At 39.7% G+C, this 26,168-nt stretch overlaps 1 protein-coding gene across 3 annotated transcripts in view; it reads left to right on the top strand.

The window, feature by feature from the left end:
• The window catches only part of ARMC1 (armadillo repeat containing 1), a 33,014-nt gene extending 23,637 nt beyond the window's left edge, over nt 1–9,377 (top strand). For all 3 annotated transcript variants that reach the window (XM_059815226.1, XM_059815223.1, XM_059815227.1), the window contains exons 4-7: nt 2,711–2,900; nt 6,327–6,443; nt 6,526–6,600; nt 7,162–9,377. In XM_059815226.1, the coding sequence (XP_059671209.1) occupies nt 2,711–2,900; nt 6,327–6,443; nt 6,526–6,600; nt 7,162–7,353 (574 nt within the window). In that variant the 3' untranslated portion in view covers nt 7,354–9,377. The remainder of the gene's footprint in view (nt 1–2,710; nt 2,901–6,326; nt 6,444–6,525; nt 6,601–7,161) is intronic.
• The last annotated feature ends 16,791 nt before the right edge of the window (nt 9,378–26,168 follow it).

Genomic DNA, 26,168 nt, shown 5'->3' on the forward strand with positions numbered 1-26,168 from the left:
GGAGAAGAGATCAGCACCCACCTCTGCGACCTCCTTTCAGGTAGTTGTAGAGAGCGATAAGGTCTCCCCTCAGCCTCCTCTTCTCCAGGCTAAACAACCCCAGCTCTCTCAGCTGCTCCTCATAAGACTTGTGCTCCAGACCCTTCACCAGCTTTGTAACTCTTCTGTGGACACACTCCATCACCTCAGTGTCCTTCTTGTAGTGAGGAACCCAAAACTGAACACCGCATTTGAGGTGCGGCCTCACCAGTGCTGAGTATTTGAGTCGGGATTGAATGTCACCTTAGTTTTATGATACTTCCAGATAAATGATTTTTGTTTTCCTTAAAGGTGTTAAGATTTCTATTTTTTTTTATAGCTGCTCTATAAATTACTTTAATGAAAGAGTAAGAGATTGATGCTAAACTTATATTCACTCATTTTACCAGTACACTAAAAACTGTAGAGGGCTTTGTGTGGAGTTTTGTGTATCTTTGTTTGTTTGTTTTAACTGAGTTGCGGAAAGTATAGTATTGCATTACTGCAGAGTAAAACTGGCTTACACCTTTATTGGGGATTGTTTTGCAATCTGATATTCCTATGTGACATCCGTTGTTCTTGCCCTTGTAATGTCTGAGTTTCATGCTGCTTCTTATTACACAGTCAGTTGCTTATTTTGCAACAGATTCTCTTTAATAAGATTAAAATCTTGTGTTTGGGATAATTTTTAAATGTAAGAGGGGTAACTAGAGTTATCATCTGTAACTTAGTGGTAGATAGTAGTAATCCTCTATTTGGAAAAATACAGGAAATGATCCGAGTAGCTTGTTTAAGTGTGTGTGTGCATGCGTATAACACCTGTGTAGACTTGTTTTAGGAATTCCTCAGAATACTTGTATCAAATAAGAGCAGATTTAAATTCGTGTTTTCAAATCAAAAGGTTGTTTCAATAGTACAGGTAATCTTAGGTCATTAGTTTTCCAAGTACTATGCCAACTATAATGTTGGGAGCACAAAACATGTATGAAAATCAGTGTTCATATTTTTACTTTTAGGCACTTGCGTATTTTATATTTGCTGACATATTAATAACTTTAAATTCTTTTTCTGTGTATGTGCATATATATGCATATATATTATGGCTAATATTATTTTGCATTTGTCTTTCTGATTTTTTTTTTTAAACTCTGGAATGCAATAGTACAATTGTATTCAAGCAAAAACTCTTACCAACAGCATAGTGGGTGCTGCAGGTGGGATAGTGACATTTTCAATAGTGTACTTAGTTAACTGTATTTAAACCTACAAAAAAAAGTCCTCTATTGTAAATCACTTGATATGGACAGGATTTTTGTTGTTGTTGAAAGAATTTGACAAAACTAATGGGTGGGTAAATTTCTCAGTATCTTGATGTCACTTTTGCACAAGCTAGTTTATTACTACCTCAAGACATCAGCTTGCACAGCTTTATCATCTATTACTTTATATAATAAATTGTGGAAGGTTGAAGTTGAAATCTTTGTGAGTTCCCAGCACTTGTTTCTGTGAATTAACTTAAGTGGGTTTTTTGCTGTAGGAAAGCAAAATGTAAGCACGTATTTAAAATTGAACATATGCTGAAATGCTTTGCTATTTTACGTCTTGGTTGTTTTCTTATTACCCCCTTTTTTTTCCTTTTGTTTTTTTCTTCGAATGCTATCAATGTACTGAATGATCACAAGAACTCACGTTTTTTTTCTCCAAATGGGTACTGTTCAAAACCAGGTGCAGAGAAAAAAAAACAAGGCTAGCTGGCACCCTCACAAGTTGAGAATTCCTAGCATGCTTGTTTCAGTGTTCTTTCTTTCCATATGGTAGGATGGAAAACTTGTTTTAATGTATAGTAATTAAGGAAGTCAAATGGAAAAAAAAAAAAACACTAAAGGTACTTGTTACTTACTTAGTGTTTGCTAAACAAAGCAGCAAAGCTGTCATTCATCATTTTAAGATTAATTGCAAGTTGATGCGGTAATAATTTTGTTTCTGCACGTAGCTTTAAATCAGTGGCATAATTAAAACAGGGCTGAATTTGGACAACAGATTTATATTAGTACCTTATTAAAACTAGTTTTAATTAATCATAAGAAATTAATATATGTTCTATTATCTACATTTTTTTCAATTTTAAAAAAAACTATCATACAGTTCATACCATAAATTTAAGTCTAATTGGAAATAACCTTTGGATTCTTTAAGAAAATCTGGGATTCTGCTTTGCTATTGATACTCAGTAGCTTTGGAGAAGAAAACATTTGGAAAGATTACAGTTCTACAGAGAAATTATTTTTATTATGTAACAAGGCAAGTGGGAATTGAAACGTATCACAAGGCAGTTGGAGACCTTTTGTTTAAAAAAAGTTCAACATCAACAAAGTAACAGAGGTGTACTGAGCATCTACTACCATGTTTTGTTTGTAGTTGTCAAACTGATGTAAACTGTATTTGTATTGTTTGAAAACACAAACTTGTTTATAATGATACTAGAATTAAGATTGACATAAGTTGGAGTATGGGAAAGGAAATAGTTTTACCCAATTTCTCCTCTCCTCTCAAAATTTTTGCTATGTATTGATTGTATAATTGTATTTCTGTAGCACGTGGAGTATTCCTGTTGCAAGGACATAATCAGCAGCTGTTTGGAGTACTAATGTAAAAACAGATACTACAAATCTTAATCCCTTTTTTCTTTAAGGACCACTACACCAGGAGAGACTAAACTTTTAGCTTCTGAAGTGTATGATATCCTTCAGTCTTCTAACATGTCAGACATGGACAGTGTGAATGAGATGAATTACCGTCGACGGAAAGCGCAGTTTTTCCTCGGCAGCACAAATAAGCGTGCCAAGACAGTGGTTTTACATATAGATGGCCTTGATGATTCGGTAAGGAAACCTTCAGCATTTATGTAAATAAGGCATGCTGTACTGAGATGTATTTTGCCCATAAAAATAATGTATTCATGCTACTTGTGTGGTATCATCAATTGTCAGCAATTTCTGTGAATCGTATTTTGAATCACAAGATATGTATAAAATCTTGCATAAATGGAGCTTACTCAGAATATCTAAAGAAGATGTTTTAAGGCAGTTTCCTCGATGGCTTTCTAATTACTCTAAAAAACCTATTCTGTTTCCACCTCTCCTAATTTTCTTTCCTTTTTCAAGAAAGAATGGAATAAACAACGTACCTTCAGCAGTTTCACTTACGGATATCTTGTGGTTGTATTGGTGTGTTAAACTAAAAAAAAAGTTTCCTTTTAGTTATGAGAGATTTCAGACACTGGTTTCTTTTTTATTACTCTTAATTTAGAAATGCTGTGTTTTCTTTGAGCTGGCTTTGCTACATCTTTTCATTGTCTGTGAGATCTTTTCTACTGTCGTGACCAGAATGGCATTTGAGTTAATGAGGTCTCACTGAGTCTTTATGTAATGTCAGAATAACTTCTACAGATTTATCTACCATACCCCTGTAGATAACACCCCAGGGCTATGTTTGCCTTTTTACGGCTGCCAAACAGCATGTAAACTGTTTAAGCATGTTATCCACAAGTGCCCTCCGGACTCTGTATCTTCAGTTTTGTACCCATTTTAAATGATCAAACCTGATCCTTTGCTTTGTTGCTTTACATTTTGCCAAGTAAGCGTGTCCACAGGCCCAGTTTATCAACAGCATACCTGTCGTACTGTTTTCATAAGACCATGGTTAATTCCTTTAGAAATAACATGCTGCTCTAGCTCACTTTATACAAAGTAAATATTTCTTACAGTTTTGTCCTTCCAGTGCTTGCTCTGTCTAGAAAGGCAGTCCTTTGTCAACACCATTGGCTTTTGTACTCTGAAGGTTTTTTTAAATCAGTCCAGTCAGTTGTCTCCTGTTAAGTTTGTTTTGTTTTTAAGCTTGTAGTTGATTTGTTTGTTCACAGGTCTCTCCAAGCAAGAGACTTAATCCATTTCTACTTTGTGAGTTTAGATATTCTGGCTATAGTCTGATTCTATCTTCAAAGTGTTCCTTTGTGTTCTTCGACAAATGGAACTTTGTGATATTTGTGGAGTTTCTCTCTTAAATGCTGAGGCAAAGGTATTCTCAAAAAGTGTAGGACATTTAGATATTCAGCTCCCAAGAGCAAAACCGCAGGCTTCTGTAGTTGCCTAGAGCACGCCAGCAAGTTTTCTTAGCTCATTGTTGAAGAAAAGAAAAATCTGACTGTGCGCTGGCTGGAGATGGCTACTGTATATAGATCCGTATTTCATCAGGTGATTAAAGAAATGTTAGTGATACTCCAGGTGCCCACCCAGCAGTTAAACATCCCTATAAGGCTGTTTTAAATGTCAGCATAAGCTGGGACTGGGAGGATGATGAAGGATGTGAACAATAAAAGCAGCTTAGTTTCAGTCAACAGTTCATTCCTGACTTAACTAGCAAAGAATATTAAGTATCACATATGAGTGGTAAAAGGCATAATAAATAAACACAGGGCTGTAAATACTGTATTCTCTGTTTACCTGTGTTTTGTTATTTAGATTTGAAACGAGAAGCTGCTGTTAGGAATGACTGCAAATCCTACAAATGCTTGTGGATTTTGAAACCTCAAATAGTAGATATTGATTATTTCAGGAAGGGAGGGGAAAGGTCAGTTGTTGTTTAGCATGGAGTCGGATGTTTTTTATTTTAAGATCAAATTTGATAATTACATGATCAGCTTTAAAAAAAACAAAAAGGAAAAAATGAAGCAGTACATTGGAGTAGTATTTATTAGGGTATGGTAATCAGTGTTCAGTAGTCTAGCAGGACTACTTGCTAGACTTACAAGGTGCGCAAGAAAATAACCTGTATTTCACCTGTCCTACCCTGTGCCCATGCTTCAGGACTACCACACAGAAAGATGTCTAAGTGTGCTTTGTTGGGGTTTGTGCCTAATTGCCATAGTTAGACATACTTTGCAAAAGATGTTTGTGCAGCAAGGATGGTGGCTGCCAAGCTTCCAGCTTTTTACGGAGTCTGTATCGACCTTGGTAAGTTTTGTCTTTAAGAAGTGATTCACCAATTATCTGATCACGGAAAGCCTCATTTCGAATTAAACTGAGGTACCTGTGACTTAATCTGGGATCTCAGAGTAAAAAGCCAAATTCTGTCACAGAATTGCTATACACTCATATAAGTGTAAATTATTTATTTAGGCTAATAAGCTGCGGATGTGTTGCTTCTGGTGTCCAAAAGTAGTCTATCATCTTTGCATCAAATATTTCCTGTGTATGAGAAATGTAGCCTATTCAGGAATGTTATTATTTTAATTGTCGAAAATGTTATTTCAATACACAAATGTACACAAATGAATTGTTTCAATATATATGATAAACTACTAAATAAAACCCTGTTTTGGTTAGTTCTTCCAGATATTAAAAGAATTTAATTTACTTGTGCGTGAAACTATCCTGAGTACTGACCAGGAATTATTTGATAACTAGTATAAATATGCTTTGAAATAGCTTATTATTTAAAACCTTGCAGAAACTTGCAGTAGAAGTTAAATACATCATACATGAACCTGTGTAAGGTTGTCAGTTTATTTCTGGTACAGTGTTATATTTTCTTTTTTCCCATTCTGTGCTAGCAGTTTCTCCAAGTATATTTTAATCCTTTCTGTTATAACCATCTTGTGCAAATATTAAAAAAAAAAAAATAGTAGAACATTCTAAGATAATGTAGAACAGATGCAACTAGTACAGGTCAACGTAATGTTACAGCACAGTAGGTGATGTCACTTGCTTTAAACGTAACATCCTGTGGGTTATCAACAAAATATTTTCCCTTTGAAATAAGAATTAAGCTTATGCTCTGCAGTGATGTCCGTGAGCTGCCACAGATGAAGCAGCTGAAAGATACAACAGCTGCTTTGATGCATTCAGTCAGTATGGAGGCAAGGTGTCTGATAAATAGCAACTTAAACACTAACTACTCATCAATGAGCACTTCAGTCAATCAGAACTTAACCAGAGGGGACTGTTTAGCTGATCATACGGAGAAAAACATTCTTTGCTTTTCAGCACTTTTCTCTAATTATTTACAGTTGATTCCATCCTTCTTTGACTTCTAAAGTGTAAGCAATTTTTTCTTTTCCTTTTTTTTTGTGGCAAGAGAATCCAATATTTGTGCACTAAAATGTAAGTCTTAGTTTTCTTTTACAAAAATGCTGTTGAGTAACCATCTGCCCTCAGACATATGGGAATTCCTTAACAATTAATTGTTAGCATTTTCACATGGTGTATTATGCAAGTATTTTAGTTGTGGTGGTTTTGTTTGTTTTTTAGTCTCGAAGGAATCTTTGTGAAGAAGCCTTGTTGAAAATTAAAGGTGTTATTAGTTTTACCTTTCAAATGGCTGTTCAAAGGTGCGTGGTCCGAATTCGCTCAGACTTAAAAGCAGAGGTAAGTGCTCAATAACCCTCCAGATCCTCACACTATTGCATTCTGTCACACTAAGCTCTTGTTTTTTTCCATGTACTTGTAGGCATTGGCAACGGCAATAGCGTCAACCAAAGTTATGAAGGCACAGCAAGTTGTGAAAAGTGAAAGTGGTGAGGAGGTAGGATATGTATCTTTCTGAATATCAATTGTTTTAGCTCATCTGTATCTTTAATACCAGCACCTCTGTGCCCATAACATCTGATGCCAGGCAAAATTTTGTAAGTGGAAGTGGTACACATACAGTGCAAGGAGAATAAAGGGTATCCTGTGTCAGGACATGTATCCATAGAACAGTTTTACAGAACTTAGTGTTCAGAAGGAGGACAAAAATACTGTAATTGTTTCTCTCCTTAATGATATGAAAAGAATCACAGTGAAACTTTTTTTTGGCTGCAGTTGCTGAAGTGTTTTTATTTCACAACTACAGTAAAAGGGCTATGTCTTTATTTATTTGGTATTTTTTCTTCCATGTTAAGTCAAACCTTTTCATGTGTATCTTCTAAGCACAGTAGATTCCAGATACATAATAGGTTCCATTTATATTCTCGCTGTAAAGGCATATGGGGAGGAGTCTCACGACATGCATGCCTGTCATCCTGAATGTGTATGTATGTGTAACTTTCATTCATTCTTTTAAGTTACAACATTTGACTTAATTTAATGTGTTGTGTTTTACCAGATGCTGGTTCCATTCCAAGATACTCCCGTGGAAGTAGAGCAGAATACAGATCTACCTGAATATTTACCAGAAGATGAAAGCCCTACTAAGGAACAGGACAAAGCAGTGTCTCGTGTTGGGTCACACCCAGAAGGTGCAGCAAGCTGGCTCAGCACGGCAGCAAACTTTCTATCAAGATCTTTCTACTGGTGACTTGTATTTGGTGTTAAGACTGTGGGGATGAACCAACAGGGGGGCCAGTTTTCCATTGGTGTGGTGAACTGCCAAGTGCAATTTGCAATAAATCATCACAAAAATTTTAGATTAAGCAAATGTATGCTGCATTTTACATTTTATTGGACGTTTAGCCTGATAGGGCAGGGGTCAAAGGACAGAGGCCTCCATTCAAATTGTTCTTTCATTTGTTTTTCATGTAGATTTTATTGCTTCACTTTTTAAAAATGGGTCCACTGTTATATACCAAATGTTTATGCGTATAGAGCTTTAAGTTTGACTTCACATGAAATGCATGATAGGGAGAATCCATTTAACTCAAGTCTCAGGGCCTCTGTGAAAGAAAATTCTTAATAGCTCTAGTTGTGCATTAAATAAAATCCCCTTTTTATTTCTGCATCCCTTTGGACTGTTACTTTAATTTTCTAGATTTTGACTCCAGAAAAAATACAGTCTGCGTCTTTTTTTGCCTTTATTTTTGCCAACTATGTTCACAGCATGAGCATGACGTTCCCCTTTTGCTATTAAACTAGAATCACTACAGACTTGAAATTTATAACCCTTTTATGTATATTGAATTTTTTCCAGCCTGCCCTTAACCATTGGAGTGCTTGAGATTAAGAAATAAGGGATTGAGTAAACACAAATATGTATACATACATTGTACAGTAAATAAACTAGAACATATTTGTACTGATGGGTGTGACTGACTGATATATATAACTAATAAATACCACTGACTGCTGTTAAGGCTAGCCGGGAGGACTGTAGCAAAAAAAGCTGTGGTCTAATGTAGTGATGACCCATTGCAGCTCTGTCTGCCCAGAATAGAGGTATGTAGATTGTATTAGGTTAAGAAATGGTGTTCACTGTTAGCAAATATTTAATGGTAACTGAAACTTTAAACTTGAAGAATAAAACAGAACTGAATGCCTATTTTGCCACAGTGCCACACTCATAAATTTTTACTTTAACCCTTTTTATTTTTTTACTTAACAAATCTGATATGTAATTACTATTCACTCCTAATGTCTTTCATGAGACTCCCATGAAAGTACATCAGCTTGGATAGGCTTAAAAACATATGCAAACAATTGGCTTTACTTTGTTACTTACAGACAGTATCGATTTAAAGATGTCTTGGGAATTTCTGTGACCAGAAGTGATAATGAAATCAAAACTTCTGTAGGTAGAGAATAATATATATCTGAGCTGTTAGTAAACACTGTGTGCCTGAGAGGATTCAATATACAGTGCTTGAAAACTGCAGTGCCACTGCTTTGTTGCACCAGAAAAATACAGCTGAGAACTTTAATGTTATAAACTTTGTTATACAATGCTTTTTTGTGGTAATGTATTTGCTATATAATATTAATTATATTTACCACTTGGAGACTCAGAAAAAAAATTAAATGCATCAAAGTTATTGCCCTGTGCCTATGCACAAGGAATAAAAAAAAAATTCACAGGCTGTCATAATACTACAGAAATGCTGAGGAAATGATAATGTAAAATAATAATAATTCAGGTCAGAGTTCACCCACCCAAGTTAATTGTCATTTTAGGATAAAAAAGAAAGAAAAGCTTGTTGGCAGACTAGATGTCTCATGTTTTTTAATATATATAGGTTATTTTTGATTCAGGTTTACACGCACAGATTGAAAATACAGGCTTTTCAGGGCATGTATTGCTTTAAATATGTAATACTACTCATATTGCTGTCTAGAATGTTGCAGTACCACGTGTTTGAAAAGTCCTCTGTTCTATAGCCATGAATGCAGAATTTTATTTTTCTGCATTAACATCTGTTTGCATTTGCATTACTGCACATCTATTTACTAAAAGACTACACCCTTTGGATATAAATGGTTCAATACCAGTAGGTATTACAGTTTGTTTGTGCATTCGGTCTGTAGGTGTGCTTTTATGACAGTATTGCAGCTCTTGTAGAACAATTCAAGGCATCTGTAAAAGTTTTTGAAATATATTGTAAAATAATAAAGGATAATATAACTAAACAAAATATGACTGGTGCCTTTTTAAATGTCTAAACAAAGGCTGGTGCCTTTTTAAATGTTCTGACATTCTTTTAAGCTATTAGAAGTACATCTTTTTCATCTTTAATTTAACAGAGAGGAATGCAAATGTCCAGTCATAGTGAGACCTTTGCTGCATATAACAACAGGGTTTTTGTGTATATTTAGAACATGCTTGCATTTTAAACCAAGTTTTTGTAAAAAGTAGGTAAGTAGAAGCTACCTAAGGATACTGTCTCAAATTCATTCTTAGGGGAGTTTTTTTGGACATTAGCTTTTTTTGTAACTGATGCTGTGTAGGTCATATTTCATTAGGGAAATGAAGAATAATCAACATTCCTGGAAAAACCTCTTACTTTGAAAAAGTAAAATTAATGACTGTGTGCTGTGTCTTTTTTTATGCTTGTACTTTTTCAGAGGTCAGATTAAGGGTAAGAAAACCCTTTTACTTGGACCTAAGGAGATGACAAAAAAAAAAAATTCTTGCAAAATTAGAGGCTTCCAAAAAGAAGCTGAACTGGGAGACAGAGGAACCATATCACGCTGCACTAGTTGCGAAGTACTCGATTGCCAAGGAAGCTGCCACATACATCACGGTTTAAGCTTCTGAATTGTCCTAGGGTTATAGCTGTGTAAAGCATAATAGAATAATCACTACCATGTTTCTTTATAATAAGAGTAAATGCTGATGGGATAGGTAGAGGCAAAATAGAGGCTCATAACTGTGCCTCTGTTAACAGCTGTCAAAGCACTGTAAGTGTTCTGCAGCATTGTGAAATACAATATACTCTAGCTTTCTCACTCCACAATCACCTATGGCTTCATACAAAAATAGCTGATGTTGCTGAGTTTTGCCATAGGCCGTGTGAGCTGATGGGGAGAGTACTGTGTGGGGCTAATTCAGAAGAAAACATTGAATACCTAGGCAGATGCAAACTGGCAGGTGTGAAGTACTCCTGTAACTACCTGCAATGTAAAATAAAATGTGGGTACCCCTTTTTGCCTGTGAACAATGCTCCAGCTGTCAGCTAGCCAAGTTTAAAAAACATAGGTAATAAAAACCAGCAGCATTCCTTGCTGTATTCATTTTGTAGAAGGCTGGACCATATAGTCTTTCCATTTTCTTCATCTGTACCTAATTATTCTGAGATCCTAAAATGTGAACAAATCTAATTGTTAAAATTAAGGATTGAAAATAAATGAAGATAAGGATGAGAATAACCTTTCAATCTGTCTCAGATTCTGACTGTAATTCTTCAGGAAAAGTTGAGAGCATGTTACTTGGCAAAAGGTGGTGAGTGGTGGGGTCACTGGAGACCTCTTCAAGTGAGCTACTATGGCATCTAATTAGCCCCAGGGGTGAGACTGGCTGTTGAGATTCCTGCTCTAAAGCTTAATATAAACCTGTTACAAAAAGAAATTGTCCTATTTCTTGTAGTTTATGTGGAGCAGGCAAGGCTCTACTTGCTTAGCCTGCTTTATGTGCAGGTTTTGACTAGGGTTGAAAAAAGCTGGTTTAAATTTGCAGTACTTTGCATGTATAGTGGTTAAAATGTGGAGAGCAAGGTCTGCCTCTATAAGGTGGTGCATGTGCCACATCTGAATTTACATTATTTTAAAATTTCTTCATGTTATTGTTCGTTTATGTGCACATTGCACTAGGCTTGTTAGTGACTGGAAGAGTTAGAGCTTCCCCTGTGGAATAAATTAAGATCCATTAAAGCAGTTAAAGTTGTCTGGAGATACAAAAACATCTCAGAGGAGATGCATGCTCTTACCGTATTTTTGTGCCAGTTGTCAGGGTAGAAATTGTTTATTACATTAGTATCTGAAGGCTGCTAACTGGACCAAGTTCCCAGCAGCTTGGTCTCTTCGTGGCATGAAGACTGCACAGAGCTTTTGTAGCTAAATAATTCCCAGCAGTGTTTAATACTTGCCCAGTGCCTACAGTTCAGGTCGGTTAACTGGCAGTGCTTCCGCTAATCTGACCAGCATTTCTAAGGAGCTGAATAAAATCACAACTGGAAGCAAACTTCTTATGTAAAAAGCACTCCTATACTAGCAGTCTATGGCAAAATGTCTGATTGGCATGAAAAGGGTCATTTAAGTAGTGGATATAAAAAACTGAGTACCTCAAAACCACCAAATGACAGGATCCTTTTGGAGCACCGAGTTAAGCGTAAATACTGAGAAGGGAGTACTTCTGGTTTGAAGTAATGCCTTGCTGTCTGGAGCACAAGTCTTATGAGGAGCAGCTGAGAGAACTGGGGTTGTTTAGTCTGGAGAAAAGGAGGCTCAGGGGAGACCTTCTTGCTCTCCACAACTACCTGAAAGGAGGCTGTAGAGAGGTGGGTGCTGGTCTTTTCTCCCAAGTGACAAGCGATAGGTCAAGAGGAAACAGCCTCAAGTTGCACCAGGGGAGGTTTAGATTGGATATTAGGAAAAACTTCACCAAAAGGGTTGTCAGACATTGGAACAGGCTGTCCACGGAGGTGTTTGAGTCCCCATCCCTGGAGGTATTTAAAAGCCGTGTGGATGAGGCGCTTAGCGACATGGTTTAGTGGTGGGCTTAGCAGGGTTAGGTTAACGGTTGGACTTGATGATCTTAAAGGTCTTTTCCAACCTAAATAATTCTATGATTCTATTCTACACCTCTTCTCGTTGAGGTCCTGCAATTTCAGCAGTGCTAGGTGCAATACATGCCTGAGGCATTTGCTTTCTTCACATATGCTAAAGCATCACCCCAACAGTGGTGTTTATGCCGTTTCCAGCAATTAATGTCATTAGTGGTTTTCGATCCCTAAACACTTCTCTAAGAATGTGTGATCTCCTTTATAGACTCCCCATATATACACCACCATATAGCTGATATGAACATGATACTTCTTTTTACTTACTTTTCGTGAGCATGTTTTAGTTAAACTCCCTTCCTCCTTCTGGATCACAGGTTGAAAATGATAGCACAACAAGATGTCCCGTTTGTTGTGTGACCTTTGAGCCATGCTTCCTTCACTGGGGGAGAACCCAGGGCGCGTTGGTTTGTGTTAAACTTTGAAGGGCAGGTAGAAGATCCAGCATGGAGACTCCTTTTTCTGGGAAGGGTAGGACGGAGGGGAGGGAAGCTGGAAACCGGTTCCCAGAGCAACAGGCTTTCTACTTGCAAAGGGCTGCTCCTCCTGGCCACAGGAACAGTACTAATTTAACATTACATGAGACTGTCTGAAGGTGATGGTTTAATTTGTATTATTGCCAGATTAAATTTTTTCTGAATAAAAACTTAAGCTACCATAATAGATTTTTGATTATAAAACCCTATATTGTTAATAAGGAAGTCCCACATTTAATATTGACAAAGCCATTCGTGTTCATTATCTTGGTATAAAACTAAAAGCTTATACATTGTCCTTGGTTTTCATGGCTTTACCTCCTTTGCTACAACAAATATGTGCTGTAATGTTTTAGCAAATAACCATTATTGTTTATACACTGTAATTCGGTGGGATGTAGTAAATGGCATATTTTAAGGAGTCTATTTCTTTGCATATAAAATACCTGTAAAGCTTACTGAAGGTGAAGAGTGGCTACTACCGAGCTCTCAATTGTTGGCTACATTACTGAAACAATGAAGATATATAACCCACTATAATAGGGAAATAGCAGCCATTTAACATAGTTGAGCATTAACTCTGTCATTTAGGCTGCTGAAGCAATCTTATTATTATAGTCAATATAGCTGGTTTTGTTTCTCCATATGGGTAGATGTTCTGGTGTATAAAATGCATTGCTGTTTGTAACAGTAAATTACACGTGCTGGAAGGCTACTGTTGCTATTTAAATGAAGTTATATCTGGACCCTTCAACAGAAGAAGGAAAGATAAAGGAAATAATGAAATCGCTTACACTGTAGTGGTTTCAACAATGAAAATGCTCTGTGCCATCCTGCAAAATTTTCTTCTAAGAAAAAAAAAAGTGCTTTTGTATATAAGCCTTCACTGTGAAAACAGCTTCTGGAAACATGACTTTGCAGTGCTTCTTCCCGAAGAGGTGCATGTTACCCATTTCAAAACTAGGACCCTGTAAATGAAAGCTGCTGATGGCTAGTTCTTCACCGGGGATGTCTCAAAAGTTGTGACCTCTTTAAAACTGTTTGCAGTTTATATTTGTGTGTCTGGCTAGATAAGTTGAGAATGTCACATTGTGCTCTGCTTTCTTTTTTTCTCCAGCCTGCCATGTACATATGTATATACTACCCTCAGTATAATGAACTCTGACGCAGGTATCACTAGTGCTATAGCTAAATAGCTAAATTATGAAAAGGAAATGGTAGTTATTAGGGGAAAACCACCAAAAACAGCTTCAGAACTTTTAAAAATTGTAATATATCTAAATTTAAAAAAAATGCTTTATTGAGACACTTCATAATATACAAGATAACACATAAAGAAGCATGATGCTGACCTCTCTGTAGAGTTGACTGACATCTAGTAAACCTCAGGAAGAGCTAGACCTGACTATTACTTGTGAAGATCCTTAATCTGTAAAAGTTCCCTGCATCACTTAAATTAACTGGAGTAGGAAGAAGAGAAGAAAAAAACCTAATACCACAAAATTAAGTGAAAGCTTGAATGTAGCCCAGCCCTCCCTGGTCCTTTTCTGCCCCTTGTCCCAACCCCATCACCAGCAGCCTGCAGCAGGGCCTGCAAACCGATAGGTGTGGGGAAGAGCAGACCCTTTGCTCATGTGAGACTAGTGTTAAGTGACAAAAGGTGGGGCCCAGAGGTGTGGTTCCCATTAGCTCTACAGTACTTTAATATTCCAGTAAGGAATAGCTCATAAAGACCCAAATCCTGAAAATGGACTTTCGTCTTTAGAAGCCCCTCTTTGACCAAAGTGTTAGCGCTCCAAGAGCGGTGTTTCTTGCACAAGATCGATGCCCTGCTATTCTGGCTAAACAGCACTGTGGTTGTCTTTGTGTTTGGCTTGTTGGATAGTCAACCAACACAGGGGGAGGATAAAGAAAGGGGGGTGTCTTTAAACAAATTCTCCATTTGGAGAGCTGTAAGGTTACTCAAGTCTGGCCTTCACCTGTGTGCTGCATGCCCACCTCTAAAAAGCTTTGTGCTTAAATGCCGCCGGCGAACATTTTGTTTCATTTCCTCGAGGATGGGAACACCCAAAGCCAAGTGCCCCACTGAATCCTGAGCCCCGAGCCAGCTCTCTGCGTGCGGGGGCCTGTGAAAGGCTCCCACAGGAAGCAACCACCTCGCTTAGCCAAATGGAGCAGCAGCAGAAGTTGTAGCTAAAACACTTTTTGGGCTTACGGCAGCTGCTGAGTGATGATTTTGGGATCACCTAAATGGACGATAACAAGTACACAGCAAACTTTCAATACGTGGTCCCGGTGACTACAGCCCATCTCGAGTACCCACCTACTCCTAGACTGAAACGGCAGCTGGCATCAGCTACTCAACCAATCCAATTTACTTTCAGTCACACCATTACTACAACCTCCCTCCTCCATCTGTGTAAGCATATGTCTTTGTTAAACACCACCATTTGTACAGGATAAAAATTGTCAATGCTGACAAAAATGCCCCCACGTAATGCTGTTGTGTTGCAATGTTGTCCTTAAGCTGATTTTAAAGAAGAAGTCTGCGAGCTGATCAACATCTTCCACTGTTATTAGTGGGAAACTTTCTTCAATACAAATAAATCTTGTAAAAACGTTTTTATTTTGTCCATAGGTAATGTGATCTCCCTTTTCTAATACTCAACTCTTATAAGCCATATATTAATTGCTAGTAGTGGTTTGCAATGCCACAGTAATACCCCAAAGCAATCGCTGTTTCACGAGGAGTCTTTTCTAATATTAGTGTGTTTTCTTGGCAAGAACATACTTCTCTTACACCTTTCTGGGGCTGGCCCTTAAATTTGGCAAGGGAAAGAGTTACAACTCTGAAGAAACCATTTGGTTATTAGTGATTGCTCCTTGCACCATCTCTTCTTCAGAAATGACCGCTACCGGCCTCTGTACAGGAGCTTTCCCTCTTCTTTTTTCTGCAGCAGACTGCAGTACAGCTAGGACTGTCCTACAACATAAATAAGCCCCAGCATAATCAGGGGCCTCCACTCTCTAAACCTGAGCATTGTAAAAGAATATAAAGTGGCTGAAGGTAGCTGTTTATACAAAGGAAGTCCTAAGTTGCTGTGTGAGACTTCAAAATGAAAAACTGAGAACCAAATCTCTCCCCTGCCAAGGGGAGAGCTGTTCAGCAAACTGGACACCCACCAAAATTGTGCAGTGCTTCTTGCTGGGCCATCCTGTAAAATACTGGCTTGATCAGCGCTAAGGCGGGGAAACTGGTTTTGTTTTCTGGACCTGAGCTGCTCACTCTTTGCGACCTTAACTCCAGACACTTAAATTTAACAGTCCCCTTCATAGGGCTAAATGAATCCAATACTGTTATGTCTGGACTTCTCATCTTGCTCCAGCATTGGTTGGCGCAGAGTGTGAGATCCTGAAGCAAGTACGTAGCCGTTTTCTTTTGGGCAAACCTGCCTCCTCTACTGCACATTTTGCTCCTTTCTTTTGCTCTTATTACAATACTCGTGTTGCCGTCATCATTGTACTCTTCCATCCATTCAGTCCTGGTAATACTAAATATGAAATTGTAGTTAACAAAATCCCACCATGAGCTGGACTTAGATTCCCTGAGGATTTAAAACCAATCATTTTGTTTCTTGCTCATTTTCTCCAGCCCTTTGGGTAAGCGAGAGGGCAGTTCCAAGCTCTTTTCCCACCCTCTCTGCAGCTGTGAGGATTAGGGATGTTTGGTTTTTTAATGAAAATTGAGACTTTGTGCAATTGCTTCCCTTACAAATCAGGGCTTTGCAAAAGCAAGGATCAGAAAAGCAAAACAAAGCAAAGCAACCAAACCTTGTAACAAGATTAAAACAGCTTTCCACTCTTCTTCTTACTTTGCTAATTCACCCGCTTCCTCACTGGCCCACGTTTTATTCTGGCAATCTTTCTGCTGTTTCATGCTACCTTTTCCTGTTTCCCTGGCTTGGTGGTTTTACGAAGCATTCAGGGTCTTCTGTATTTTTTTTTCCCCTGCTTTGCTTACCATAACTCTGCATCTCACTTTTCAGCCAGGCAAAGCAGGGCAACAGGCAGAGAGTTTCTGCTCTTTTCAGATTCGGTCAAGTGAAGTGCTTGCATCAAGTCAGGGGTACTTGATTGAGCAGCATGGATGTAAAGGCCAGGGGTCTGGTAGCAAATCTTATCCCACACATCTTATGAAATTGCAAAAAGTTGTTTCCTAGATGTGAAGATTATGAAGAGAGGCTTTATCACCTCCCCTCCTGGGTGATTCTCCTATAAACTAAAATGCAGGGTGTCAGGAAACTCCTTCATTCTGTGTTTCGAAGTGTTGGTATGGACCAAAGTATTGCTAGGGACCTGGGTGGCTGCTAGTGTGACCCACCAGCGCCGACAGTAAGGACTTCTGCCTTGTACTGCTATCAGTCCAGGTACTTCTGGTAGTTGCTGGTCTGGCCTTATTCCCCAAGCTGCTACTTAGTGGTTTATGACCGTGTAAATGTTACGGCGCTTCTAAGAAGGGTCTTTTTTATCGGCTAATCCTGCAGTTCTGATGAAAAGGGGGAAGTCCGGCCCTGGTTGTGTGGTGGAGAAAGGGTGGTTTCCTCCGCTGCCAGGCCTCTGAGCCCACAGCGCTGCCTGGACTTGAGCCTCAGTCTCCGTTTCACCGACCGCGCTCCCACCACCCGCGTGAAGGAGCAAGGGGAAGGTGGGATGGGCTGATTTCCCACATAGCCAGGTGCTCGCAGCAACACCTTCCCCTCATGTGACTTCACGACGAGTTTCTGATTCAGCCTTTGGAGCCCTAACGTGTCCTTCTGCCCTGATTTTAAAAGGATTTTTAATTGCCTGCCTGGCCACGCAGATCTCCTGTTGCACGGGAGGAAAACCCGCTGTTACCGCACCTCAGGTCTTCGCACTTTTCTCGACTGCTGCGGTCTGCGCTCCCTCCCGTTCCTAGTGACTCGGTCCCGTATCAAACAGGGAACTGTAGGCCCAGGCCTCGGCAATGCTGTTAAACACGGTTATCCCCTCCCAGCCAGCAGCTGATACTGTCCGCTTAAAGAAGGCGTTTCATCATTCCGTTGAAAATCCCTCTGCAAATTAGGCATGAAGGAATGCTAATTAACTCCTATCAAACATGCTCCTATTGCCATTACAGCCCAGGCGCGGGTAGAGCGCGTCCCCAGCAGGGCCGAGGCGCCGCGCGGGGCTGGGCCGGGCGGGAGGCGGGCGCGGAGGAGCCGCGGCGGCGGCGGCGGCGGCGCGTGCGGCGGGGCGGGCGCGCGCTAGATGGCAGCATGGACGTGCCGTTGGGAGGGAAGGCGGGAGGGAGGGAGGGGGGGAGCCGCCCGCCGCCCGCCCCGGGGTGCTGCCGCCGGAGCCCCGCCGTCCCCCGGCCGGCTGCAGGCGCTGGATGACTCCCCACCTTCACCTCCTTTTTCTTTTTTTTTATGCATTCTTTCGCTTGTCTGCTGAATTTTGTGTGGTTGTGTGAGAGAGAGTATTATACTCTCTTTGTTCTCACACGATGTTTTTTTAAAAACTTTTATTTTTTTTAAAGCAAAACTTCCTACGGAAATGAGTTTTTGTCTCTGTTGATTTTTTACAGTTAATTTATTCATAACTGCATATACCTGCGCTACAGACAATCTTAATGACCCATGAAATGGAATTGATAGTGGGGATTGCCTGTTTGTGTGTAAATACCTGCATATTTATCCTCTGTGTACCACCTGCTTGAGTGGCAGAAGTCCTGATCTAATCTACCTGACAGCAATGCAAACACAGGCTAACTTAACCTTCGTTTTATTCTGAATCCTGGTGTAACTGAAATCAGAATTCAGCCCAGGCTCTTCGCACATAAGTGCCCTCTTCTAGCTCACGCTTTGCTTCAGAGCAAGGGACATTTCCTTATGCCCCAACCTCCGCAGCAGCGTTGGGGCACAGGCCCCAGGTATTGCCCCGGAGATCGCAGGTTTAGCTCATATAAGCAGTCACTGAGGCTGGTGCTCCGCTCTCAGACCTGCACAGCGCACCGCTAAGTCTTCTGCAACAGGTCTTCACCCCGTGCCCCTGGAGTCCCCTTGCCACCAGCTGCCTTTAAAATACAGGAATGTGAGCAATGCCCCTCTTCCTCACTTATTCTGCTGTCTCTCTTGGCAATACATATTGGAAGAGCATCCACATAAGTGAGGAATCAGTGGGAGGCACAAAAAAGTATTTACTGAAAAGCGGTCAAGGTTTAGTCTGTGGTGTGTGTTTAGTCTTATTTTGGACCGCGTTGTGCCTTATCCAGCATTGGGAGCAGGGAGGGCAGCCTGGCTCCTGCCCCTTCCCAGGGAGAGCTGATTCGCCTGCCACGACGGTGCGAGCACTGCAAGTGCTTCCCTGCTGCTGCGGCTGCGGGGCTGGTCCATGGGTGAGTGGAAGGGCGAGTGGGGCAAAGGAGAGGCCAAGGTAAAGGTCTGTACCCTTTAACTATGCTGGTAGAAATAAAGTTAGGTCCCAGGTTAGTGTAGCCCAAATTTGAGATCTAAGTTGCTTCTTCAGAAAGTGCTGCCCTTCCACACCGTTGGTCTTAGCCTCCAAAAAATAGAGGAATTAATTGTGACATTAGAGGAAACTAACCCCACTCTTATTGAAACAGTCAGTGTAGAAGAGGCCCAAAAAGGTATTTTAATTTAGAGCCGGAAGAGATGCACTGATCTTTTTCACAGTGCCCTGTATGCATTTTATTCCAAAAGACATCAAGCAGAAACAAATGCTTTTTCCTCTTGTAGGCCCCATTTAAAATGGCTTACTGGAAGATCAGTTGACTTGGTGGATGTGGATGAATTTGTGTGTAGGAGAGGGAAATGCTATGGGTGTTAATTCAAAGAGCCCTTCTTGTTACCTGGACTTTCCCAAATAGACAACAATCTGTTTATCGACTTCTCTCTGTCCCCCCAGTGCATATTCAACAGCCATATCCTATGCAATATGTATAAAAGTTAAATTTCATCAAACTGCTACAGCAGTAAATGCTTTAATATTTTAGCAGCATGTAGTACCCAGGACACACGGTCATAGTTAGCGTTATTTCCCTCACGGGACTGTTCCAACAGAAGTCAGCTTGGTGTGTGGGCAGAGCTGCTGACCAAGAAGACTGACCTACAGTAATTTTGGGAATGCCTTTGTCTTATGGTCCTCTCTGGCCTCCTGTCAGGATCGCTGACCCTGGTTGTAAGTGCGGCTGGAGATGTTGGCGTAGTCTACTGATGCTTGTAGCGGGATTAAATACCCTCCTGAAGCTTGTAGTGGGATTTAATACCTTTCTCAGGTCTCTAGACACTTCCCTGGAAAGGGTCTGACACATGTTACTAGAGTAGACTGCTGAAAACTAGGAGTCCCATCACTGAAATAAAAAACAGGGATAGAAAAATGCCATGTAAAAGTGTATGACGATACCAATATTCCATAGAGAGAGAAGCAATAAATGAAAGTTGTGGGTGTTACTGACTATGCTACTAAATATTTTGATACCAATTAAAGTGTAGTGCCACTAGAGATGTTTTCATCACAATATGAGACAGAAGTACAAATACTGACTCAGAGAATGACAGTGGGGATATGAGCTTGTGCCACAACAGATGTATAACAGCAGAGAGGCATGTATAGCAGAGTGATTCAGAAAAAACAGGCATGGGATTGCGTGTTACGAGATGACAGAAGTTGAGGTTTCTCATGTGGGGACAGAAAAGAGATCTTCTCCTGGCAGTCAGGCAGGAAAGAGAATTCAGTCTCGGCCTTTAGAAATGTCCCAAGTGGCAAGGACTCACAGCAAGTCTAGATGGTTGCTATCCAGTGACTTAGGTTGAGTTTCATGGCGCAATACTTGTTTGTTTTGGTTTTTATTTTAGTTTTCCGTAGTAAGTCAAACACAGTCGTTACATGAAAGCCTACAGGATGCCTTACCCAAAGAAATACGCTCTTGGGTATTTTGTTCAAAATGAGATTTGCAGTCTGGAGCTCAAGACTTGGAAAATCTCCTCTGACTTCTGTCCATCTTGTAAGGACATAACCAAAAGGAAATTTAAGGGGTCTGAATTCAATTTGGCTTCAAATGGATGGGCTTCCAGGGTACACTGGTAGAGGAAAAAATATGTTCACATCTGCCCCTATGTTGTCCTCTTCACAGTATACATCTAACAGTTCAATGCACAAAGACTACTAGTTCTTCGTTTATGCCTATTGCTAGCTTACTAGTAAGATGAGAAGCAACAGTGGGAACCGAAAACAGGAACAAACTATTGAACACAGGCATTCAAGTGAACGCAGAGGCAAAATGAGCATTTTCTCATTAATATTTTAGTAAAACTGGATTCTTTCCCCAAATAAAACAATGCTATAAAGTATCACAGATTCAACATCTGCTGGATCTTCATCAGTTTAAGTGTTACAGTTCAATTCCATGAAATTTTATCAGCAACACTTAAAACTGAACTAAAGAAAGTGCTTTTTTCTACAAATGTCAACACCTTTGTGCAACAGAAACTTGGGCCTGTTTGCTGATCGTCTTTGTAGTACTACTTTAGGATTAACTCTTACTGCTTCTTCTCTCTCCAGGTAGAAAAGTTGGTTGTTGTGAGCAGTAATTTTTGGTTGGTGATCCCAGGGCTCTGTTCCCTGCTGTACCTGGGTGACTTGGGGAAGTCATCAAACCTCTCATGCTTCAGCTCCCACCTGGGCAAATGAAAGCATTGTTGTGTTTTCCTCCTGGATGTGGAAGTTAATGACACTGTTCAAGACTGGATGCAGCTGCAGTGGGAGTTGGATGGCTCAGTGGATCCTGTGCCATGTGAACTGATGTACGCATACTGAACAGGGAAATGTTAGCAGAAGGACAAAGCTCCTTGCAGCAGTGTGCCCACTAAGACCACACATAATAAAATGCACACATTCTTGTACAGCTATGCAGAATCCGTGTAAATTCCTCAGACTTGTGTCTGAGAACTTGTTAAAGGTTATTTGACAGGGTTTCTTTTTTGTTTCTTCCTCAAATCCCCTCTAATTGAATCAGACCAGACTTAATCTTCTTTCCAATTGACCCTAGAGATGATTAGAGACACTACTGACTTCTAGAGAACAGTCTCTTGAAGAGACTGCACCACTAGAGGCTTCTTCTATAGCAAATATTCCTTCATTTATTACCCTAAATAGCTATTTAGTGTCTAACAGAGACAAGCAAGTGACGATCTTTTCGCTGAGGAACACCATTTCCACTGGTGCAACTGTGTACCCTTCATGTTATGAGCAGAGGGAAAGGAGGATGGTCGCATAGCTCTTCAGGGCAGTCAGACATGTACTCTGTCATGTCTCTCCCTCCTTTTTTATCACTCGTATCTACTTAGCACCAGAAGTTCCAGAAATAGGGTTTTTAAGGAAGTTTTGTGAGTTGAGGTAAAACAGATGGGCTGAGATCTGGAGAGGTCAGACCAAACAAAGGTGCCATGGGAGGGCAGGGAGAGGGGAACAGCTACTACAGGGTTGCTGAAGGTGGCCAAATGCAGTGGAGCAGGGTACCTCAAACAATGCCAAAGATGACAGGATGAGGTGGCATATCTGTCAAATCCCAGCATTATTAAGTTTAGGAAGGTTTGGTTCACTTAATATACAGGCAGTTGTAACTTGGAGAAATGGGGGTCATTAGCTGCAGGCAGTTCTGTCTAGACACTCTTAATTTCACTAGCAGGATCAACTCTTTTGCCATGGTTTCCTCTTAGAATATCCCGTGAGGTTCATGGGTGCTACCTATGGAGTATCAAAGTAAATACATGGGGAAGAACATCAAACATTACCGAAAATAGGGACAGACATTCAATCTTACTGAGCTGTGCAGCAGTGGTATATAAAGAAAAGTCAGAAAGGAAAAAAAGATGGTGCTTTAACGCATTTCTACTCTGTGCACCACAATCTGCTTGCAAATCTGCAACCACTAAAACGTAGAAATACCTTAAAATAATGTGGAATCAAAAGAAACTTGAACTGACTTTGGCACCTGGGAGACAAGGAGGTGGCTGAAATGGAGAATGGGATAGCACCATACAGTTATTACTCCTTTTGCTAACTTTGTGCCTGGATGAAATAAATTCTCAGAATACGAGAGTTTCATTAACCATTTACTGATAAGCTGTCTGACTGCTTGCTTCTCATTCGGCTGGCAGACAATTAGTTTTTCACTGCCTGGCTTGAAACACTGAAAAGGTGAGTTACTATTTTTTATCAATATACCACCAGGGGCCTGAAGACCCTTTTTCTCAATTCCTTCCCTTCTCAGAGTCGTGACAAATGCTGCTGCACTGAATGTGCACAGCTAGACATCTCAGGATCAGAGCTCACAGGCTCACGTAGGAACAGGATTTTAAGAAACACTTGATACAGAAAGCAACGCTGGGCTGTCAGTAGGTGGTGTGCCAGCATGAAGTTGAGTAAGGCATAACACACATGCGTGAAGTCCTTTAGGTAAAGTACAGAGTAAAAGTGATCCTGCCTATGAGACTGTAGAAACTCTTCAGTACCCCTTGCAAAAGCAGAAATAGAATTAATGTCCTGGTTGACAAGGTAGCCCATGGAAGTACGTTGTGTGCATGTGCATGCGTGGTTTCTAGTGTCATAATCCAGACCTGATCTGCATGTTAAAGGGTTTCGTGCAGCACTCGCAGATCTTGTAGGCATGTCTCTAATAGGTAGAGCGTTGGACCACTTGGTTGAAGAGTCCTGTGTATGTGTCATAATCACATAAGTTAAATTCAGCTTGCTGCTTGTAGAGCTGTCAGCCCGAATGCTCTTGAAATTAAGCTTTCACAGTTTGCCATCTGGGTCCTGTATGAAGGCAAAAATGTTTCCCATCTCTAGTACCACATATTAAGAGACAAAAATTGAAGTTTTCTATACACCTGCCAAACCCACATCTTGGTACCAATTATGGTTGAGAGTTTTCTTGGAAAAACATCCATATAACAAAATGAATTGTTCTGATAGAGTATTGGATGCATTTAGTTTAGAATTCAAGTTATGTGTGACTAGAATTGCATGCTTGTCTTCATAACCATACTTAAAAGTCTTGATCTCTTTACTCAGTTCTTGTTCAGGCAAGAATCTTGCTCACCTGAGTGGTCTGAAAGGCTAGTATCTTCAGTACTTAACCCTCCAACATTAGGATACATTTGTCACTGAGGTTTAATTCAGGCTGGCTTGGCCCACAGGGGTGATTTTGAGCAACCTTAAGGAAAAATGTAAGGTGACTTTTGTGAGTTTTTGACATGAATGGCCAACACCTGGTAAAATAATAGATTTTTGCATTTTTTAAAGAGATGAGGTGATTGGCATCAGTTTTGTTCAAACTGTAAATGTTCTCATGCTTTTAGTTTCCATTTCCATCTACAGTTGAGAGTCTTTAGAAGGCCCCTTTCTCCTTCTGCATGTGTGCAATAATGAACAGGCCTGCGTTTGATTTGGTTGTGTGACCAGATCTAACTTCATGAGATTGCAGGGAGATAAAGTCTCTTCACAGCCATCCAACAATTCACCCCTAAGGTATGCACATGAAGGAGGTGGCTGAAATGGAGCATGGGATAGCACCATGCAATAGCTACTCCTTTTGCTGACTTTGTGCCTGGATGAATATTCTACTCAGAGTATTAGTGTTTCATTAACGTGACTACAAAAGGTAGCTGGATAGGAAGGTGAACATAGTCATTGGAGAGCATTGAGGTAATACATTCCTCTTTCTACATTAATAACATATATTTAGCTCAGAGGGCTGAGGTGAAGTATATACCTTGCTTCACTGCAAGCTATCTTAGTCCCTCCATGCAGACCTTACAAGCTGGAAATCCCATAGCCTTGGTATAGATAGATGGGACCCAGATAACGGTGGTTAAAGCCACTTTGAATTTCTGATTTTGGTTGTCTTATGGATATGATGTTTGTCTTATGTAGAAGTTGTCACTTTTCTGGGTGCCAGTACACATCGCTGATACCTCTTTCTAACAGTGGTCCCATGTCCCTTGCATGGCATCAGGGCCCTTCTAATGGCTGGTATCCCTCTGCTTCAATTAAGTGTCTAACGATACTGAAAATATGCTGGGATGTTATACACCTTACAATTGTATATACGAGATGTTTTGATAATTCTGCAAGGAACCTCTCAGTTGTTTTTTTTGTTTGTTTGTTTGTTTGTTTTGTTAAAGCTTAATATTGTACACCTGAACTGTAGCCCTAATAATTGGTAATATCAGCAAATGTGTTTTCATGAGAAGAGCTACAGCTCTAGAGGTCTCCAACACATCGATGATGGTTCTTACAGATATATTTGCATCTGGTGGGAGCTGCATAAGTATTTAGTTACATATTTGTGTCTTTGCTGGTGACAGCATATTAATAAGCACTTGTCCATTTATTAACAGGATCCTGTTTTAATTCAAAAGGCGAGAAAAAGCAACCAAGTTTTATCTGCTTAATCTGTAGCAGCAAAGAAACATATAATCAGAAAGAGGAATCAGCTTGTGAATGGGTCCTTACTTTAAAAAAAGGCAACATAGTTACATAATTATATTTTTAATTATTTGACTAATTATTGACTAATTGGCTATGACATGTGAAGGCAGTGCTAACAAATCATGGCTTTGGGAAGTGTTTACTTTCAGGATCAGTGTAACATGTATTTGCACCAACAGTAATGCCAAATGGAAACATCTAGACTGCCTTAAAGCTGGATATTATTGGTAAAAATACAATGTGAATCTCAGTTGATTTCTTTAATTCTTTCTTCTGCAGCACATTCTTAAAATCAAAGTGTAAAGATTGGGAGAAATAGCAATTTTGATTTGCAAATAAGTATGTTTTTTCAGAAATTATTAGGATTTTTTTTTTCCATCCATTTCCGTATTTCTTCTAGAATCCTTGGTGGAGGTAATATAAAACACTATAACACTATATTCTCTCTTTTTTCTCTAGTGGAATATTACACTGGGGTTATTATCACAACTATTTTGCTACGTTCAATGAAATTAACATTGATTCCATTTGTTGAAATCATATGGAGACTGCAACTGCACTCTGCCTTATTACCAAATGAGTACAGTGTGCCCTTCAATAATTCTCTAAACTCTCAAATGCCTTGGAAATAATATGCTGGAGTGTTACTGAACTGTGACTGAAGCACCATTTGTGCGAAGTGTGACAGTGCACGAATGATATTCCACAATAAAAGTTCAAACTACATTAATCTTTCACAGAATTTCATTGACTGGGAAGATGCCTCAAATACAAAATAATGACACTGTGGCCCCACTTCAAATTATTTTGGAGTCGTTCCTCTGTATGAGTCCTTTAGAAATGTGTTCATTAATTTCTCTGTTATATACTTAAATGTAACCAATGAGGAATTAAAAAATGCAATAAATTATATTATTTCTGCAACCACAAACTTTACATCTGCATTTGCTGTAGAGAAATCCCTCTTGGCACTGGTACTATTAAGTACGGAATGATAGGAGATGTGATACACTTATTTTCATTCCTTGTTGATGATGGTGCGTAAGTCATTTTGTGGTTTTGCATTGTTCTGCCATCCTGAATTACAGCCACTCCTCAGTCAAAAAAGGGGCAGA

The sequence above is a fragment of the Gavia stellata genome, chromosome 3 (assembly GCF_030936135.1).
Source record: "Gavia stellata isolate bGavSte3 chromosome 3, bGavSte3.hap2, whole genome shotgun sequence".
Lineage (NCBI taxonomy): Eukaryota > Metazoa > Chordata > Aves > Gaviiformes > Gaviidae > Gavia > Gavia stellata.